The 21,294-nt window shown below is 44.5% G+C and overlaps 1 protein-coding gene across 1 annotated transcript in view; it reads right to left on the minus strand.

Moving 5' to 3' along the window:
* The window catches only part of LOC115364824 (uncharacterized), a 216,989-nt gene that overhangs the window by 136,230 nt on the left and 59,465 nt on the right, over positions 1–21,294 (minus strand). The window contains exons 6-9 of the mRNA XM_030059449.1: positions 20,365–20,438; positions 19,058–19,115; positions 16,678–16,891; positions 171–16,019 (exon numbers count right to left, since the gene is read on the minus strand). Of these exons, the coding sequence (XP_029915309.1) occupies positions 171–16,019; positions 16,678–16,891; positions 19,058–19,115; positions 20,365–20,438 (16,195 nt within the window). The remainder of the gene's footprint in view (positions 1–170; positions 16,020–16,677; positions 16,892–19,057; positions 19,116–20,364; positions 20,439–21,294) is intronic.

A 21,294-nucleotide genomic window follows, 5' to 3' on the forward strand; every position in this document is an offset into this window, starting at 1 on the left:
GAATGAAAAGGAGACTACAGCACAGTACAGTATGGGTATTACAAGCAGACATAACAAAAAAGAGACAACTCTGAATGGAAAGAAGGAGCAGGGCAGGGCAACAGATCTCTAACTACATTAGCAATGATAAATGACCAGAACCTGTCATTTATCATTAAAGTTGTACTAGCCTTTTGGTGGCTCCCTTGTCCAATATGTCCTTCGATTTGAGTTCTGTGGCGAAATCTGCAGAGGGTTTGTCAGGCAGGGTGACTTCACTCTGATCAATATCAGGTTGGATGATCTGTGATTGAGGGTTATCTACACTCTCTGCTGCATGAACAGCATCACAATGCAACCCAGTCTGTGCCGATTGTGCCAACGTATCTGAGCTTCCTGTTTTGGAAGTTTCTGTTGGCCCCTCGGTATCACTTGCATCTGCACTTCCAGTTTCTTCAGAGGCTGGAGAGAGTTTCTCACCCTCTGTTTCACAAATCTCATCTACCGGTTTTTGACTTTGATGCTGAGGTTGGATGGTCACAGGAGGACATTCAGAGTTAGAGGAGTCAGAGTTCCCAAACATAGAGCCAAGTTTCATGCCAAACACAGTTGCAGCAGATGATGGTTCTTCCTTTCCAGCTGTTTTGTCATCCTGGAATATACCAGCTGACAGGCTTTTAAAACCAGAGAAGAGACCACCATCTGCCTGTGGTGGCTGTGATGTCTTAGCACCAGATGCTGGGGATGGAGTGGAAGAGAAAAGGGATCCAAAGGAAGATTTGCCATCAGTTGCTCCAGACATAAATCCAAATGTAGAGGCAGCTACGCCTGGGATGTCAAACACACCTTTTGATTCAGGAGTATCGGTTGGTCCGGTTTTGTCAGTCCCTGTAGAATCTGGCCCCTCTACAAGCACAACAGGTTCCTTATTCCCTTCTCCTTCAGGAAAACCAGCTTCCCCAGTGAGTTTTGTCACAATACATTCCTCTGCCTCAGTTTTGTCAGGATGTTCTGCCTTCTCGAGTGTGCCTTTTTCAGGCACCTCAGAGTCATGACTCTCTCTGGTCTTTTCAGCATCTGTTTTTTCAGTACCCTCAGAAACTGTGTCCTTTGCAGGGGTCTCCAGTTGCCCTGTCTCTGTGTCAGGCTGTTGAGGCTCCTCTTGTTTAGTTGTCTCTGGTCCCTTGAATATGCCAAGTAGATCACTTGTTATGGACTCTGTAGGAAGACTACTAGGGAGGCCAAAAAATGAGCTTTTCTGCTGTTGCTGTGGCTGGCCAGTAGGACAAGGAGTGGGTGATGAGCCAAAGAATGATCCCGGCGAGCTTGAGAAAAAGCCACCACCAGCTGCTGGTTTGCTTGGGGCATTTGATGAAGAAAACATAGACATAAAACCAGAGAATGGTGCTGGTTCTGGGGGCTTCTGTGGTCCAGGCTGCCTTGGTCCAGCCATTCTTGGTCCTCTCATCCTTGGACCTCCCATTTGTGGCCCTCCTATCCTTGGACCTCCCATTTGTGGCCCTCCCATCCTTGGACCTCCCATTTGTGGCCCTCCCATCCTTGGTCCTCCCATTCTTTGTCCTGGTGGGCCTGTGGGCCTGACCATGCCTGGTCTGACCTGCTGTTGTGCTGGTGGACTGGCAGGTCCCAATGAAGGACCTTGTGGAGGGCCCACAGCTTGAGACGATGCTATTTCTGGTGTTCTTTCATCATTTGTTGATGAAACCGGGCCTTTGTCCAGTGCAACAGACTTATCACTTTCTAATTCTTTTTCTACTACCGCTGCAGGTTCTGTGCTAGATTGTTCCAGTTCTAATTTGGACTCGATAGGTTCCTTTACTGCTTCAACTACAGGAACCCCAGGTTTCTCTGGTTCTGCAAGTGCTGGCTCTGCATCAGCTGCAGTTGCTAATACTTCCTCAGCAGATTTTTCTATTTCTGCAACTGCTATCTCTTCTTCACCAGCAATTTTCAGAGAGCCCACAACTGATTTCTCCACTTCTGCAACTGCTGTATATGCATCAACAGTAGCTTGCACATGTTCCTCCCCAACCTTATCTGAGCTGGTGTTTTTGTCTATATCATCTACATTTCTTTCTGGAATGACAGATGTCTCCACAATACCTTCAGGCTTGTCTGATATTGCAGGACTTTTAGTCACAACTATGTCAGACCGATCAAATGTCCTCTCGGTTTCTACAGGATCCATTTTCGATTCAACAGCTATTTTCTCAGCATTCGGTAGCTCCTTATTTTCCTCTTTTCTCATCTCTGAGTTTCCCTCATTTTCAAGAGTCACAGCTGTTTGATCAAGTGGTTTCTCCTCTTCAGATGGCTTACTGGCCTCATTTGCTGTGTCTGTGTCTGTGGTAGTTGCAGGAGATACTGAGGCTTGCTCTGCACATGGAAATTGCACTGATTGTTCTATTATCTCTTCCCCTACTTGAGAATTTGTTAATTGGACAGTACTTTCAGTAGAAGCGGTCGGCATCTCCTCTACTGATGGCTTACTGGTCTCATTTAGTGTGTCTGCTGTGGTTTCAATTGATAGTGAAGCTTGTTCTGCAAACGGAACATTTGCAGAACAGGTGCTTGCTGAATTGTCAACACTTGCCTTGTCTGCCTGGAGCTCCTCTTTGAGTGATGACGTAGGAACAGGCTCACGAGGTACGTTTTCTAATGCTTGTGTTTCAACACAATGATCCTTCACTTCATCAATATCCTTCTGTGGAGGAGAAATGATTTCTGTTTCTGTTTTACTGTCCTCCATTAAAGACTTTCCAAACAGGCCAAAACCAGATTTAGGTTTGCTTAAATCAGAACTTCCACCAAGTGAAAATACAGAGGAAATTTTGGAAAGACCCTCTGTTTCTGGTGGTTTAGAGGCTTCTGAATTTATTTGTGATGACTGCTGGTTTGTTCCACCAAACATGGAGAACAGTCCTTTTCCTGAAGGCTCTGGGCCTCTAGGTCCTGGAGGTCCACCTCTAGGCCCCGGCGGCCCGGCTCTAGGCCCAGGTGGGGATGCTCTTGGTCCAGGTGGGGACTGGGCATTAGAACTTCCAAACATGGAAAATAAACCTGCACCTGGAGTCTCTTTAGGTGCAGTAGAACCTGGGATGATGCCACCAAATATAGAGGATCCAGTTGTAGGTCCTCTTGGTGGAACACCACTCCCAGGGGGACCTCTGGGACTGGGTGCTTGCTGAGCTGCAGGTGCACCAAACATTGAAAACAGACCTTTTCCTGGAGGTTCTTTGGGTGGTGGACCCCTAGGTGGCATACTTCCAACAGTGGGACCTCTTGTGCTGGGTGGTGGCTGAGTACTGGATCCACCAAACATAGAAAGCAATCCCTTTCCTGGAGGCTCCTGTGGTGCAGATACTGGTGGGGATGGACCTCCAGATCCAGGTGAAGGTTGGGTATTTGATCCACCAAAAATAGAGCGCAAGCCTGATCCAGGGGTATCTTTGGTGGAGGAACCAGGAAGAATGCCACTAAGTATTGATGAACCAGTTTCAGAGGAAGTCTCCTGTGAGGTTGTAGTAGAGCCAAACATTGAGAATAAGCCTTTGCCTGATTGCTCTTTAGGTACCTCAGCCTCAGGTTGATCAACCTTTGTAACAGCCTCTTTAGAGGCTGTGCTGTCCTCTGCAGCATGTTCTAGAGTAGGCTCAGTGGCAGATGAGGTAAGATCCTTTTCCACTTTATCATCAAGAAGTTGGACTCTTTCAAGTGGTTCCATGTGTGAGGACGGTGAAATTTTTGTAGGAGACAACTCATCAACAGGCTGAACTATGTCAGATGTCAGCACCTGTAAAACCGTGGTTTCATCCTTCTGGGCCAGCTCATCAAGACGCTGAACATTTGGGGGTGCTACTACTGAACTTGTGATTTCATCCTTGTTGAACAACTCATCGAGAGGCTTAACTTCTTCAGGTGGTGTTACTTTTTGTGCTGTCGAGTTTTCTTTTTCAGATGATAGCTGAAGTGAAGGCTCTAGTTTTTCTTCAGCTTCTGAAGATGTAGCTTCTATGACAGAATTTTCTTTGGTCAGGATGAATTGAGCGCCATTGTCATCCTCAGTTTTGGGTTCCACTGAAGTCTCAGTATGGCGCTTCTCTGGTGTGAAAGTCTTGGGCTCCTCTACTGCTATAGGCTCTACACCACTAATTTCAGTTTTGACATTCTCAGACATAGATAGTGCACCTATTTCTGATAAAGAATCCTTGAAATCAGGGGGTGTTGCTGCAATAGATCCACTGACCTCTGGTGGCTGTTCTGCCTTGCTTGGTTCAGTGATTTCATGTTCATTTGTTTCTTCTTCTGGTGAACTTGCTGCTGAGACAAAAATATGGGGTAGTCTAATGTAAGGTCTTGACTCACTTTGTTCATTTTCAATATCAACTGAAGGTCCTTCTGAGCAACCAATGCCAATGTAGATAGACCTTGGGTGACTGGCTTTCTTTTCCTGTGATAGGCTGGTTACAGGGGAGGCCTCTCCACATTCAGTGTTCACACTGAGAGACTGAGTCCCTGTGGTCATAGCGTGTTTATTGTCCTCTGACGTTCTACTGTCTGATTCATATACATCCACATCCTCTCTAGTGACAACAGGCTCAGTGGCAATGGATGTATGTGTATAATCTGACAGTGCTTGTGAGACCTCTCTTGATGTGGATCTAGTAAGACGTCCTTTGGGCTTCGTCTCAATAGTTATACATGCTGTATTTGTCACAGGGAATGCAGCTGGTGAAGTCACAGGGATGGGTAGTTCCCTCTCTGGTATCTCACTGGTTGGGCTTGCAATAAGTGTTGTCTGTTCTAACTGAGAGCCTTGAGAAATAGACATAGTATGAAAACCTTGGGCTGGTGAGCTGGAGGGAGAGAGCACAGGTGATGTCTTTAAGCCAGTGACTGATCTCTCTGTGGTTGGAGATATAGCAAGACTCTGTGGCACTTGAGCAGTGTGATGTTGGGTCTGAACAGGTGATGGAGGGCAAGGCAGAGAAGTTGACACAACAGACCTTATAGTTTCAGGGCTTACAGCAATTTTGCCTTCAATTTCAGTGACTGGAGGACTTGTTGGGAGAATAACATGTCCATGTTCCTTAACAGTAGTGGCTGGAACCTGGGCAACAGAGGAAGTCTGCTTCTGGATGTGTTGGGGCATGATCACACTTGGACTTGTCATGGCAGAGTGCTGTGAATGTAACCCACTGAACTTTGAAATTAAACCCTTAACAGAAGGGGATCCTGCTGCTGTGACTTGACTTAAAGGTACAGTCGGTGCAGGCTGTTGCAGTGCAGTAACAGGGTATTGGTTAGGTCCACACTGTAGTGACACTTGAGCAGTTTCTCCTCTGTTGACTGTACTTGAACTGCTCTGCACTGGTTGTGTATTCAAAGACTGTTGAGGAAGACCTGTTCTGGATCTGTCATGATATACTTGCTGAATGATGGGGCCAGGCAATGACTGTACATTTGAAGTCCATGTGGTAGGAACAGTTTGGGATCTATCATATAGTTGCTGAGTATGGGAAGGAGGCAATGACTGTTCCTGGCTTTTCATTGCTCCACCTTCTACCTGGTTTCCTTCAAAGCTGCCCACCGTTGGCTGTTTGATGAGAATTTTAGGTCTAGGGGCTACATCAGATTGAACACTTGTATATTGTCTTTGCAACACTGGAACTGTTGGCTGAGGTATGTCATTAACTGTGGTCCTGGCAAGTCTCACACCAGGCTGCTGGTATAGCTGCTGTGGCACTGAATGCTGTGTTTGTATCTGAGATGGCTTTGGAGGCAAATGTTCAGGCTTTTTCAACTCCACGTGTGAACCATTGACCTGTTTGTAAGCACTGTCAAGTGAAACACCAAATGTTCTGCTCTGCACTGCCTGTGGAGCAAAAGGCTGAGGGGGCTGAGGGGACTGTATCTTCCTTTGAATAGGCACTGAAGCAGGAATAGAAGTACTCGGAAAGTTAATTTCTGTCAATGCCTCTTGCTGCCTTCTCCACTGAATGCCAGGTTGAATACTGGCAGTCGAGGCCAGTGGATGATGAGTTTGAGAAATTGAGGCACCCTCTCTGACCTCCGCATGAGTGGATGGAGGTGTATGTGACTGCTGCTGATGATGATAAAGACCACTTTGTGAGAGAGAAGGTGCAGGAGAGGAAAGATCCTTTGCTTCTTCATCATTTTTGACAATAATTCTTTTGTTTTGAACATCCACGGTCAAGTCAACAATACCCGGAACGGTTTTCTTTCCTAGTGGCCTTCCAGTTTGCTTTCTTTCAACTATTTCTCTTGCAGTCTTAATATTAGTGAAATCCATCGGCTGTCCATCTTTAGGTTCAGTGTAATTTCTTGAAATACGGGGTGCATTTGGGATGTGTTTTGGAGAAAAGTCCATGGGTTTATTGAGAGGCTGAGTGTCTTCGTGTGTATGACCTGAAACTGAAAAGACCCCATTTCTATGATATGTAGGTATCTGCTGATGCAATATTTCAGTTGTGTTAACTCCACTCATGATTGGTCTTCCTTGTTTTAGGTCTAGATCTGAGTTAAGTGGCTGGATTCTTTGCACTTGAGCCCTTTGTTGATGTGAAATAGGCTCCACTATTAGTGGTACGCCAGCAGACACACTATTTGTTATATTTGGCCTGCTTCTAACCAATGACACTGCTCCAGTTGACAAGAGCTCAGCAGCTGTTTCATCTGATTTCTGCTGTGGCTTTGGAGACATGTCCAAGAAACCTTTGATGGAGTTGGCAGGTGCTGATGGTGCTTGATGCATTTTTCGGTCTTGGACAGAACCCACTCCTTGAGAATCACTGTTCATAAGCTCTTGTTTCATCTGCTCCTGAGTTCCTACCAGTCTCTTTTGTCTGTCAGGCTGTTCTTGCGAGGAAGGTGATTCCACAATCAGTGGAACACCAACAGATTCTCTTTCAGCATATGCCAAGGTCAATGGTCTTGCCCTTACCAATGACACTGGATCCGAATAGTCTGGCTCTGTGTCTGGTTTGGATGTTTTTGTGGACATGTCTAATGTACCTTTAACTGTGTTTGCTGGAGCTGAGGCTAATGGAGAAGGTTGAGTTGTGGACTGTGACACTTGGCTAACCTCCCTTGTACTGGAACACAGCACTGGAATACAGCTAGGAAGTGCTTGAAGCACAGCAGGGCCAGGGTCTTTGGCTCTGTACAATGTTTGCTGTGTTTGTAGTGGGGTCATGGCTTGAAGCTGTTTCTCACATGCCTGTTCTTGTGATGCTCGTTCTACTAACAGAGGAACACCAACAGAATCTTCTCTGGCAACTACTCTTGCTCTCGGTTTATTTACAAGTGATACAGCTTCACTTTGAGTAGAGTCTGGTTCCGGTAATGTTATTTCCAGCACAGCTTGGGATGTCTTGGGTGACATATCCAATGCTACTGTTGTGACAGGTTTTACAGGGGTTGATAATTTCTGATATGCCTGAGTAGTGGATGACAATAGCAAAGCTGACTGACTTGACTGAGCAAGGACACCATTTGTGCTCTGCAGAGATGTTTGTTGGCATAGAGAAAGGTCTAATTGGTGTTGAGTCTTATGGCCAAAATCCTGTTGTTCATCTTTAGGAGTACTCGTCCTCACAACAGGAAGAATCTCTTCAGAAGGGATATCTACAACTAATGGAACACCAACAGAACCTTTCCTTGCAAGTTCACGAGCACTTGGCTTGTTCTTCATCAGTGATATAGCTTCAGACAGAGTGTCATCTGCTGCTTTTTCAGGAGCCACCTCCTTCATTTTGGCAGGTTTCAAAGACATATCTAGTGTGGCTTTGATTGTATTGGCTGGCGCTGTGGCTTGCTTTGAGGATTTAGAAGTTGCCATGGATTCAGTGGACTGACCTAAAGAATGTGATTTCCTTGGCAAAGCTGTCCTCCTTCTGTCAAGTGTCATCTGCTCTTTCTTGGTATTGTTTTCTATTATAGTCTGAGAATGATGTTTCTCAAGAGATGGGGAAGGAACACAGTCTCTTGTTTGTTCCCGAAGTTCTGTTGGTTCCATTCTACAAGACAAATCAATGGATCCATGACGACAAGGCATTTTATTTGACTCCCCTGATGTTAATGGTTTTCTTTTTGTCAATGACACTGCCTCACTGGCAAGATTCTCTGATGATGTCATGGTTTTGGGAGACTGTTGGGATGGTGTCTTGGCAGACATATCTATTGTAGCTTTAATTGTGTTTGCTGGTGCAGTGGGCTCCCGACATGCCTGACCATATCCATAAGACTGGCTGGAAGGACATGGTGCCTGAGTAAAAATTGCCCTCTTATTATCAACAGGAATTGGCTGTCTAATAGCAGGCCTTACTGTTGATGAGCAAGATTCAGGTTGGCTTCCCTGCATCTGCATGTGGACATTGGGCAGAGACTTCAATTGCTGCCCTTGAGGCTCAACCTGTTGTCTCACAGTAGGGCTTATCTGAGGTGAGACAGACACAGAGTGGCTTGGAGAATGCTGTAGCTGTTGTCCCTGAGTTACAGCTTTTGCAGATTGTTCAAGACTTCCACTGAGATTAGGTCCTACTTTGGGAATGTAATTAGCTGAAGATCTTCTTGTGGCTGATAACACTGCATGTGTGCCAGATGTCTCAGATGACGTACTACAGGGTGTCTGAGATGGTTTGGAAGACATGTCCTTTGCACCCTTGACAGAGGCTGTTGTGTCTGTTTTGTTAATCGGACTTGTTAGAGAAGCACTACAGGATAAGGGTGGTGTAGGCTTATGCACTACAGAAGAGGCATATTCAACCCTAATCTCTGGACTGGGTGATCTTCTCACTGTTGTGCTGTGGTGATCGTCTGGCCTATAGTTGGACTGAGGAGAAACTTCTCTCAGATGTGAGACACTTGTAAGAGTATTTTCTAGATTTGTCCATTCAACTTCGTCCTCCTCAGTCTGTTTAGTAAGATCCACAGCTCCAAATGCGGTCTTGTCAGTCAAATCTGTTTTTAGCTTAGCTTCTGCCTGTTTTTCTTTGAATCTCTTCAACTTATATTTTGTAAAGTCAACAACTTGAACTTTCTCTGTCTGTGTAGATTCCATGTTACCATGTATTTTGTCTTTTTGTTCTGTCTTTTTGTCAGTGGCAGAAAAATCTAGAACTGTATTGCCCAACTGATGCGTGCTACAGTGCTCATTTCTGTGGTATGGGTAGACTTTATTATTTTTCAGTGAGATTTCATTGAGAATATGTAACTGTGGCGTAGGTTCCTGTGGCTGCTGTTGAGGTGGGAAAGATCTTTGGCCTGCTATTGCAGTGCCGTTGTCTTTGTTGATTTCACACATTCCTGTAACTGCGGTCTTGTTTGGCTGTGGCACAACTGTAAATTTATGCGCCTGAGATGACTGCCTAGCAAGCTGGGGTTTCTGTGATGAAACAGATGGCAAAGCAACAGTTGCAGCAGATGTGGGTACAGTCCTAGATGAAGCTGCCTGCACTGAGGGAGCTGAGGATGTTTTATTAGTAACTACTGGTGGCAGTTTCTTTCCTGACTGTGCGGGTCCTGGTATTTTAGAGGGTGATGGAGTCTCAGGAAGATTTCTAGACCCTGTGGAAATCTCTGAACGCTTCATGGTGGCAGCAGCTTTGCTTACACCAACATCAGAGGACCTGCTACCAGTTCCTCCAGTAGGTGAGGACGTGCAGCTTGACTTCTGTTTAAGCTGGTCTGCAGCTATATCGTCTACATGACCAATCTTAATTTCAGGAATTGGATAACGTCTGTTTGGAGACATCTGTGGTGAATAAGACCTTGGGGATAGTGCAGGTGTGGTGGATGAAGGGATCTGGATATCTTTTATCCCTTGATTCTTCCAGTATGGTCCGCCATGTCCCCCTTTTAGTGTCTTCAAAGTGAGATCAGTGGCCTCCATTGGCTCCTCATGAAAGCTATAACCATTTTGCACTGATTCCACTTTGATCTTATTAAGTTTGTACACAGTGAAGTCTACAGGCTGCTCTGATTGAGAAGATACAGATTCCTGAAACATTTGAGAAAAACTTTCCAGGTTCATGTTCATGATTTTATCACCTTTTCTAAAGGCTGAAGTGAGGTCCATAGGAGCATTCAAGAGTGATAAATTTCTCCGTTCCAGGCCTGGAATCCAGAGGCTATCTTCTTCATTGTAGAGGGGAATTTTAAATCCACAAAGGGTTACTTTGTCTTTTTCTTTTTGTTTCATCATGTTAGCAATATTTTCTGTGATATGTCCAAGGGTTTGCACATTCTCTGGTGCACCACATGCATAGAGGTGTCTACCAGCTCTGTCAGTTAAAAGGGAATAAATGAATTCTTCATCCGTGTAAACATAATATCCACAATCTCCAGCCTCAGCTGGCCACCACAGCCCTTGTTCCAGCAGAGAAAGCCATTGTTGATACCACTCAGAGTCCTCAAAAAACATGTTATCAACATCTTCTGTAATTCCTGCAGACCTGCTTAAATCCATAGCGCTACGTGTTAAATCCACAGGGCCCTTTTTTGTGGCAAGTTGTTTTAAAAACTCTGTAGCTGATTTTATATCAAACTCTTTTTTATCTGTTACAGCATTACCAAGACTGGTTTTATCAGCCTTTTGGGTGAATTCCTGTATAGTGCATTCAGAAATAGACTGACATCTACTCAGTTTTTCCTTTTTCTTTTCTGTGGATAGATTTAGAGCACTTCCTCCCTCAATCCATGGTTTTCTGTTACTATCAAGATCATTCAAATGATCACAGCTGCTCCAGGGTTTCTTTTCTCTGCAACTCATGTCAAACAAAACAAGGTCTTCATCTGGCTCAAGAAAGCGATTTCGGCTTTCAAAAAGTTGAGCGGCAGCATCCCTCCAAGGATGTGAGGGTATGTTGAATTGACTGGTGTCCATTTCTTTAGGATTTAGCCATCCTCGTTTCTCCCATGTGGGTCCTCTAACTGTGGATGGTATATGTCCTTGGCATGTCTGATAGCGCTCTTGGACTTGAGTAGCGATGGCCTCAGCAAGGGCATAATCATTGAGCTGCTGCCAAAGAAGAGCCTCTATGAGACACTGATGCTCATAAAGCTCTGGTGGAATGACGCCATGTTGTGCAAAGTTGTATAACAGATCTTGGTAACCATACTCCTCTGTTGTCCCATACAAGAGACGTTGAATTTCCTCAAGGTAATGTTGGGTTGGAGAAATTGTAGGATCTTGCCAAACTTGTGTGGGAGCTTCTTTAAAGATATCAGTGACAGGTTTAGTTGTGTCTACACTAGTTGTGACTGTGGCAGTGCTCGCAGGAACATCTTCTTTACTTTTAGGTATTAAACGGTTGAGAAGGCCTTTTTCTGTTTCCCTCCCAGCAGAAGAAGTGCTACTCTCACTGGGGCCTGTTTTGAAAATGCTGGGTAGCACACCATGAGATGTGCTACTTGTGCTAGTTTTTGGTTCCTCCTTTCCAGGCTGGGTAGTTGATGTCTGTTGTTCCTTTGATGTAGGCATCTCTGCTGTACCACTAAAAATGCCTGAGAGGAAACCTTTCTGTGCTGTACCTTTTGAGTCCTTATCCGCTGTTGTGTCTTGGGAGGGCTGCAAGTCTACGGGTTTGGCTCTCTGAATCTGTGGTCGCCCCTGTCCTGCACGTGCCTGCTGTTGTTTCTGTGCTGGTTGAGAGCTCTGATCAGCAGGTGATGATGGCTGTTCTTCAGTGGCTGAAATTTTGTTTAACAGGCCAGATAACAATCCGCCTGATTCAGACTGCCGTGGAACTTGCCCTGCTTTGACAGATGGTTGACCTGCCTGAGTAGGTTGAGGTGATACTTGTTGCTGAGGTTCAGTTTCACCAGATGCAAGCTTCAGAAAGCCTGAGAGCAAACCTCCTGTTTGACTAGACTGTTGGCCAGCCGCTTGCTGAGGACTTGGCATTTTGGTTTGCTGTTGCTGCTGCTGTGGTGCTGTCTGACCAAACAGACCAGAGAAAAGTCCTCCTTGTTGGCTGGGTTGGGGGAGCTGTTGACCTGCAGACTGTCCTTGCCCAGGAGTATTTGGCTTATTACCGTGTTGAGGCCCAGTTTGGGGTGTGGTTTGCTGGGGAACATTGTCAGTAGATGCTAACTTATTGAAAAGCCCTGACAATAGTCCACCCTGCTGTGGCTCAGGTGCAGAGGCAACGGGTTGTGGAGGTATCTTGTTTTGCCTCTGCAGGGGTTGTCTATTACCTTGTTGTGATTGCTGCTGGTTTGACTGACTACCAGGAGGCGGTGGTTGCTGTGCTGAGGGGGCAGGTCCAGCTGAAAACAACCCAGAGAGGAAACCTCCCTGTTGATTTGATGGTTGCTGGGGTCTATTTTGGCCTACTCTTGTTGTCTGTTGCTGCCCTGATTGTCCACTAACTGTAGACTGTGGAGCTCCAGCATCTGCAATTTTGTTGAATAAGCCAGAGAGCATCCCTCCAGGACCACTAGGAGGCTGCTGTGGTGGGACCTGGTTTTGTCGTTGCAAATTTTGTCTGTTGCTTGGCTGTTGATTAGGTTGCCTCCCTGGTGGACCACTCTGTTGCTGTTGTGATGGAGGGGCTTGGCTTGCAGCTGCAGAGTCTGGCCCCCCCAAGCCAAAAAGACCAGAGAGGAACCCTCCTTGCTGGAGAGGTGTTTGTTGTGGTGACTTCTGGTTAGACTCTTGATGATTAACTGCTGATTGTGATTGAGGTGGAGTTGGAATAGGTTCTACAATCTTGTTTAAAAGTCCAGACAGTATGTTACTTGGTTGTTGAGTTTGTTGTGAACCTTGAGGACCTTGCTGTTGCTGCTGTGTTGTGTCTGTTAATTTCAACAAACCTCCAAGTAATCCACCAGATTGTGGTGGTGGTCCTGCTGCTGTGTTTGGAACTGATTTTTGACTTATTTGGTCAGGCTGCTGCTGTTGGCTTGGTTGTTTATCTGTGCCTGTTGGTTGTCTGAGTTGCTGGTCTGCTTGACCTTTTTCTGGTGGAGGGGTTTCTGACGAACCTAATTTAAGCAATCCTGACAAAATCCCAGTTGGCTGAATAGGAGCAGTATTACCTTGATTCAGGTTTTGTTCAGACCCTTCCTTCTTTTCTGGCTGGTCAGTTACAACTGGCTGGGGCCCTTGCATGGACTGAGGAGGTTGAGGACCTGCCACAGTGTCTGTGGTTGTTCCCTCAGGTTGTGCAGAGGATGGCTGATCCGCAGCTGGTTGGTCTTGCTTTTGAGGTGGAACTTGGCCACCTTGGCTTTCTGATGATGCTGATATGCTTTCCGATGACTGATTTACAGGAGGAATAACGTTTTCAGAAGCAAACTTTAAAAGTCCAGACAACAATCCTCCTGTCTGTTGTGTTGCAGAACTCTGTTGTGCTTGAGTAGAAGACTGGGGAGATGATGAAAACAGCCCTGCAAGTAGCCCACCCTGTTGAGGTTGACTAGAATGTCCCTGGGCTTTACTGCCAGCAGCCACATCTTCTGTTGATCCTAGTTTCAACAATCCAGAGAGAATACCTTGAGGATGTGGAACTTGTGGTTCTGACTGTTCCAGAGGCTGAGTTTTAGATTCTTCCACAGGCTTGGGAGGACCTTGATCTTTAGAAGTGGCTTCTACTTCAAGCTGAGATAAGGCATCTGTCTTGCACTGGGGATCTTTCTCAGACAGTGTTTGCTCTTGAGACACTTGGTCTGATTCACAATCAATAACATCTGTTTTTTCAGGAGCCATTTGTTCAGTGTGTGGTTCTGTTTGACCACTAGGCTTGGTCAATGTCACAGTGGGGGTAATTTGTCTCTTTGAAGGTTCCTTAGCAGGTTCACTTGGGGCTGCCTTGAAGAGATTAGAAAACCAGCCAGTTTCTGTGTTCCCTTTTGGAACACTTTCAAAAAGTGCAGCCCGGCTTGGAGAGGGAGTTCTAGCAGGGCTTGGGGGTGCAGATGTTTTTGGAGCATTAGCATCTTCACCAGAGGCAAATTTAAGAATCCCGGAGAGCACACCTCCTTCTGCTTTAGGTGGCTGTGGCGTGGAGCTATTTTCTGAGGAGAAAAATGGGATTTTCAGTTTGCCGCCCAAAAATGACTCCTCTGCAGGCTTTGTGTCAGTCTGCACAGGGTTCTCAGAAGGAGCTGTTGATATGAGGTTGGAGAGAGATTTCTTAAAAGGACTGAAGAACCCTGTATCCTCTGCACTGCCTTCAGGTTTTGAATCAGAAATGGAAGAAGTTCTTCTTTGCTGAATATCAGGTAGTTCACCAGATGACTCAGTTTCTGGGAGAAGTTCTACTGATCCACTTCCTGTATCTGGCAAAAGTTCGATCGATCCACTTCCTGTATCTGGTAAAAGATCAACTGATCCAGTTCCTGAACCTGGTCTCCTCTCTTCTGATGATTGTCGCTCTGTTTGTGAGCCATCACTTTGAGGGCTTTTGGCTCTTTCAAAGGATTCATTGCTTGCAGCAGAACTTTTTCGATCTGATGGCTGAGGTGATGACTCTCTAGATGATGTGGCACTAGAAAAAAGTCTCATAGGACTAAGCCTTCCTAGCATGGAGTCAACCACAGATGTTGACTGGTTAGTAGTTGAAGCACTGCTTTGTGCCTCAGTACCAACTTGTGCTGACCCTTGATCAGCTTCAACTGTCCGATTGGAGTCAGAGGACTGAAAAGGCAACAGAGACTGAAGGGAAAACGTCTTTTCTGTTGTGGGCTCTTGAGACGCGGGAGGAACAATAGCTACAGGAGGTGGACTACTACCACTTTTGTGCATGAATGAAAGCAGCTTTGAAATTCCTGACTCAGCTTGTGGTGGGGCTTGTGTTGTAGGCGCATCTGTTGCAGTTGCACCAGCGGTTCCAGTAGGTTCTGCAGCAGGCTTAGGAATAAACGACAGCAATTTTGAAATGCCAGACTCTGTTTGTGGTGGTCCAGGGGAACTGGACGGAGTTGTGCCAGTGGCCTCAGTAGCCTCAGTGCTGGGTTTAGAACCTGTGATACTGCTAAATAGTGAGCTAATGGGATTCTTTACTCCTGCTATGCCATGCTCAACAGCAGTGTCCTCCTTAACCTCCTCTGGTTTTGCCTCTTTACTCTTATTTTCCTCGGTTTGTACTGGTTTGGCATCAGTAGGCAGTGCGGGGAGTTTTCTCCTGACTGGTTTAGGCATTGATTCATAATTGTTGATCTCCTCCTCTTTAACAGCCAAGTATTCAGATACTGAATGAACTAAACTCTTAAGTTCACCCATTGCATCTACATATTCATCATTTGGCTCCTCTACAGGAGACAGCATAGGTTCTTCTCCACAGCCTGCCTTCCCTTTGCTTATATAGCCTTGTCCTCCAATGGGGCAAATATTCTTGCCAGGATAGTAGTAACTTTCATATTCATAAGTGACATCCCCTTCAATAAATGTCAGATCATCTAGCTCCTCCTCAGATCCAAAAGAATACTGCATTTCATCTGAGCCAATTGAGTCATATTCACTCCTGACCCTGATCCTTGCAGCCTCTTCCCTCGCTGCCTCTTCTTCTCTGAAGGCTGCATAGCTCTCAAGTGTATTCTCTAATGCAGTTTTGGCCCACAATCTTGTCTTGTACAGTAGCCCCTCTCTGTCTGTCTTCTGTCGTAGCTGTTTCACCGATGGAATGAAATCAATTTCAGGAGGGGACAATTCATCCTCAAAGTTGCCCGCTTCCTTATAGACTAAACGTACCTCTCCACTGCCAAAGCCATTCCTCTTTTTGCGGGGCCTGCCAGTGCCATCCAGCTCTTCGGTATCCTCAGGGGATAATGCATCACATTCTACCGTCTGATAGAACCTGCTGCCTTTAGATTCACTTTGGCTGTCACTGATGCGGTAGATGATGCTTTTGTCCTCATCCTCCCATGTCGTCTGTTCCGCATCCAAGTAATCCAAGACACTTGAATCAGGCACTTTATATTTACCCTCCCAGTCCTCTACACCCATACCTGAGTCAACAGGGATAATTCTGATCCCACCCTTACTGTTTGATCGCCTGTATGTGGGTAGACACAATCCAATTGCCACAAAGCAAGCAGTGGAAAATGATGAGGAATGGTGAATGAAGAGGAAGAAAAATAGAGACAAAAAATTAGACATGACTTAAAATTAACAGACCAAACAAAAAAATAGCATTCATGCAAGAGGAGCAAAAAACGAAAAACAAGAATATGCCCAGATTACATGTACACTGATGCAGAAAGAAACATGTTTAGGTATTACATGTGTGACACACATATAATTTGCCATCATAATTTGATCATTCCTCTTACTGTATTTTCCAATCTGTAAAGTGGTATAGCAAATGCATTAGGACACTAGCACTTTTCAGAGTAAGCCAAGCATTCAACAGCTACCATCAATGGGTGACATCATTTCTGACAACCTGATTCTTTGAAACCTCACAGATGAACAAAAAAAATTATTTGAAATGCCAAGGTTAAGAGTATTTGATTTCAGGCAAATTGGAAAATGTATTAGATAGAGCAGTTACTGTGACTCTTAGCCTCTATTCCTGTATCTGCTCTCACATTAGAGCGACCAAGGGAATATGCTTCCAACTCTCTGCAACATTCTGCAGTGCAGTACAGGCAGAGATCATGTGCATGTGTATGTGCACAAGAGCTTGCGAGTGTGTGTGTGTGCATGTTTACCTGGGTCCCCTTGTTTCTCTATAGTCTAGCTCATAGCTCTGTATAGAGTCAGACTCTCTGGATAGGGCCTGATGCTGCACCCTGCGGCCAATGGGGTACTGGTGCACAGACGAGTTGGTCTGCGAGGTGTTGTGGTAGCGTGGAGGCCGGTTGCCAGTTTCACTTCGGTAGTCACTGTCACGATCATCCACTGCACTATCATGGTCATCTAAGGCTAGGTGAAAGCAAAAGCAACAGCTCAGCTTAAAACACTGCTTTGAAAATAAAAAATGAACTTGTGCTCTTGTACAGGACAAATGAACTGTAATGGCTCCAGTCGACTTTCAGAAATAAAACTCGGCACTTGTTGACTCATCTGGCTAATAATGTGATTAAAACCTCATCTCTTCCTCAATCAAGAACTGATGCACTTCTGGTGGACCCAATTAGTAGATGGTCTGCTCACTGCTCATCATTACTGTCAAATTAGAGGGGTAGCCATTCAAGAGGTCTCCCTTCATGCACTTATCTGGCTTCCATCCTGCATTAATACTGCAGATAATTCATTCCTGGATATCATACAACAGACTAAATTGGTATATTGTATATATAAACAAATTAAGACATCTAGTCAACAGCTTTTGAAGACTATTTCCCTGAAGATGGAGCCAAAATGGAGCAGTATTTTAGCATGTATGCTGTGTGGTATTCACATTGCTGCTATGGACACGGAAGAAGCACCTTTGCATGACTCTGCTCAGACAATTCTCACATGTACTTTAACACTTTATAATGCTTGTTTACACTAAAAGGTCTAACTACCTGCTTGCAAGCAGCTTAGTAGTATACTATATGTTTCAAAGAAAGTCTTCCAATGAGAATAAGTCAGAAATTGAACATGTAGCTCCCTCTTATGGTAGCAGGTATACAGTACAAAGAGCATGAGCAGCTGGGCAGGCGCAATTACAGATTCATGCAATGACGCAGTTTTGGATGAGGAAACAAGCATGTGACTCTTAATGCCTGGACAAAATATATTAACAAGACAGACACAGAACCACATATATAGATTGTAATGATCACAATTGCTTTAAATGACCAAATACACAAAAGCATGTGGAGTGAGACACATAGAGAAGACATGGATCCATGATGCATTGGTCCTCAGTCAGAAAGAGAGACAAAGGGCAGAGCGGTACACCTTAGAAAGGAGGAAACACTGACAAAATCAGAGAAAATGGGAACCCATGTACGTACTCTGATCGTTCCATCCGAAATAACTCCAACTGCCTGGTGGCATGGAGGCAAGTGGTGGAGGACAGAGTCAGCAAGAAAAGTGAAGCGAATTACAGAAGAATAAGACCAAGAGTATTATAATAACTGCCGATGCCAAATGGAGTGTAAAACATGTAACTGGACTGAAAAGCTCTCGGGAAGTGAATGACAGTGGAAGAATGAGATAGATAATATTAGATGGTTGATGCATTGTGAAAGTCACTTGATGTTTATTCCACATGCAGTATGATAAGAAAAAGTATGAAGAACAGACAATGAAAGGTCCACTGAAAAAGGATAAACAATTTTAAAAACGGAAATGTCAGTGTCTGTTAGTCCTATTCAGTTCAACTTTCAACTTGAGATTAACAGGGCAGTTTTTTTTTTTTTTTAAGCAAAGAATGAGGCCTCCAAGTCTTGATTAGCTATTTATCACAGGCTGACAAACGGTAACAGCCGAAATTTACAAGCTGGCAGCTAAACTTTGTCTGGCTGGTGTGAATGCCTGTCTCTGCTGATGAAACACCAAAAAGAGGGAAGACTAAAACCACTGTAGGCCCTAATTAGAATCCATCCATGAGCATATAATTCAGCCGCACACACTAACAGCACATAAGGTGATCGCTTGTTTGGTTGGTTTTGTTTTGTTTAGTTTTGTTTTAATTTTTATGGTTAGTTTTCTCACGTATGTCATGCACATCTCGGTGGTAGTATTTATCTGGTTGTTTTTCTGTTGGCTGATCTCTGAAACGTGTGTTTATGCATATAGGTGGTATTCGATTCATTACTGTTTTCAAATTATCAATTATTGCTGTACAAGTAGCCTAAACAGTAGACCTGGTCATTCTTGTGCATACTATGAGATGCAGTCCTGTGGGCACCTGACCTGACCTGCAAGTCTTTGGACTGTGAAAGGAAACTGACAGAAACCCACATAAACAGTGGAAGAACACACAAACTCTTAATTTGAATTATTAGTGTAAAATGAGGCCCATACCTCATCTTTACCCTAACGCAAACTTCCCCAACAGCACAAAAAATACACAAAAAATACATGGAAGCTCACAGGTGAAAGGATTTTGGAATGAAGATGAGAGTGAAGAATGAATGAAAAGTTTAGACTTACAGCACTGGGAGGGCACAGACGCCATTCGCCTTCTATGGACATCTTCCTGTAGTGGATACTGCCATGAAAGAGAAAAGACAAATAGAAAAGCAGAAGGAAGCAAGACAGACAGAGGCAGAGAGAAAGAGTAAGAGAGAGAAAAACAGTGAGAGTGTGTGCATGTTTTAATATAATAAAGCACATATTTTTGCACAGTGTTTGTAGAGCTTGTTATTAAATGTAGTACTAGTCTTTCGCCATCAGGTGGCAGCAGTGAACTGACACAGTGCACAGTGCAACACATGGAGTGAAAGTGAAAAAAAAAAAAAAAATCAGGACAATCCTTTAAAATGTGCACAGAACCTCAGTCTGTGGGGAAACCCGGAAGAGCTCGAAGGCAGCACAGATACAATAACAAAAAAGACCATGTTAACATGACTTGTAAAAAAAACAACAAAAAAAAACAAGAAAACAAAACAAAACAAAAACACAACATAACACAAATTTAGAGACAATACTCATCAGTAGAAGGATTTCATATTTCAAACCAAAATGCAATATTTCCTCATTGGAAAAATCTTGCCTCCTGAAGTTCATCACTCAACATTTCCGAAACACAATTGAAACACAATTCTGTCCTGCAAAACATAGCTATTTTCCAGCAAAGGTCTTAGGATGACTCATACTGTAGCTTCAGCAGTGACCCACAATGTCCTTTACTTTAACCAGCAATCTTTTTGACTATTTTTTTTTTTTTTTTTCGTAAGAGCTGACTTTGGGTTTTCACATGCATCTCACTGTGGAATGAAGCTCTTCAAACTGCCCCTTGCTGCTCCCATGACACCGCAAGTGTCGACACCGTAGCAGTTTCACTTTTTACTGCATATTTGCAGAATTTCATAAGTTCCTTAAGTTATCGGGGTATCTGGAAACATGGTGGCCGTCAGACTACTAGAGTTATTTGTGTTACAATATACTTTATGTCTACTGGAACATAATTTCCTAGGTTATCAACACAGAATGGATGCAAGAAAGAAGGCATCTACAATTTACTTCCAACTTCAAGTTTTGACTGAAATTACAGTCTTCCCTGCTTCTCAGGTTTCTGAAGGAAGTGAAGAGAGAAATTTCTGATGCAATGTCTGTATAACCTAAGTAATAAATCATGCAACTACTTAAATGACTGTTGATAAATGCAATGAATGGTTAAGTATAAATGCTTACTTTGACACTTAACTTGCAAGATAAAAGTGTATCCTATTTTGCGCTCCTATGATACAACATTATCCTTGGTGACAAGATTTCATTCCTTGAACGAGTGAACTCACCTCGTCATGTATCGGCATGGCATTGATCCGCTCCAGTTTACTGGTCCAGTACTGGGCCTCGTCCTCTGGGATATCTGGAAGGATAGATTGAACAGGAGAATGGATGAGTGGAAAGAGAGAGAGGATGAAAAGAGAAGTGGTAAAAGATGAGGAAGACAGTGCAAGAGAGGATGTGGGTGGTGAGAGAAGGGGATGTGAAGGAAATAGGCAGAAAGGATGTATGGACGGATGGACAGATGGAATGAAGGGGGAAAGTAAATGATGGAGGAAGAGTGAGAAGGCAAAGCGTTGGATGTGGGAGGCAAGGGAGGGGAAAGTGCAGCGGGAAGCAGACACAAGGGAGCAAGTGGGACAAAAATATAGTTAAACTCAAGAGAAAGAAAGACAGTAGCACATAGAGAAAGAGAGAGAGAGAGAGAGAAAGAGAGCTCCACCCTTCCCTCCCTGGAGTCGCGTCTCACTGATCCCATCCTGCCTTGTCCTGTCCATGTTGTGGAAGCGCCTGCATCTCATATTCATGTGTCTTTAATAGCTTATGAGGAGGTTTCCTTTTGGATGCCCAGAAATAGAACAAAAAAACCAACCACAGGGATGCAGAAGAGGAAGAGGAAGAAGTGGAGGGGAAAAAATCTGAAGGTCTGGCTTCAGTGTCTGCAGTGCTAGGTTGCATGCATTTGTGAATGTCACAAAATGACCACCAGAAGACAGTCCCTATTGTTTAGTTTAGTTTACTTTAGTGAAGAAAATAACACGACAACAACATGTGTGACAAAAAAAACGCTCTTGTCTTTGGCAGACAGGTGTGCTGATGCTGTTCGTGTGAGCCGTCACACTTCATATCGGATGCCGGGGAGAGTTTTTTTCTGGCAGATTTGTCAAAGTTAGCTGCTGTAGAACAGGAGGAGCGGTATCTTATCTCCATCTTCAGGG

The sequence above is a fragment of the Myripristis murdjan genome, chromosome 9 (genome assembly GCF_902150065.1).
Source record: "Myripristis murdjan chromosome 9, fMyrMur1.1, whole genome shotgun sequence".
NCBI classification, from domain to species: Eukaryota; Metazoa; Chordata; class Actinopteri; order Holocentriformes; family Holocentridae; genus Myripristis; species Myripristis murdjan.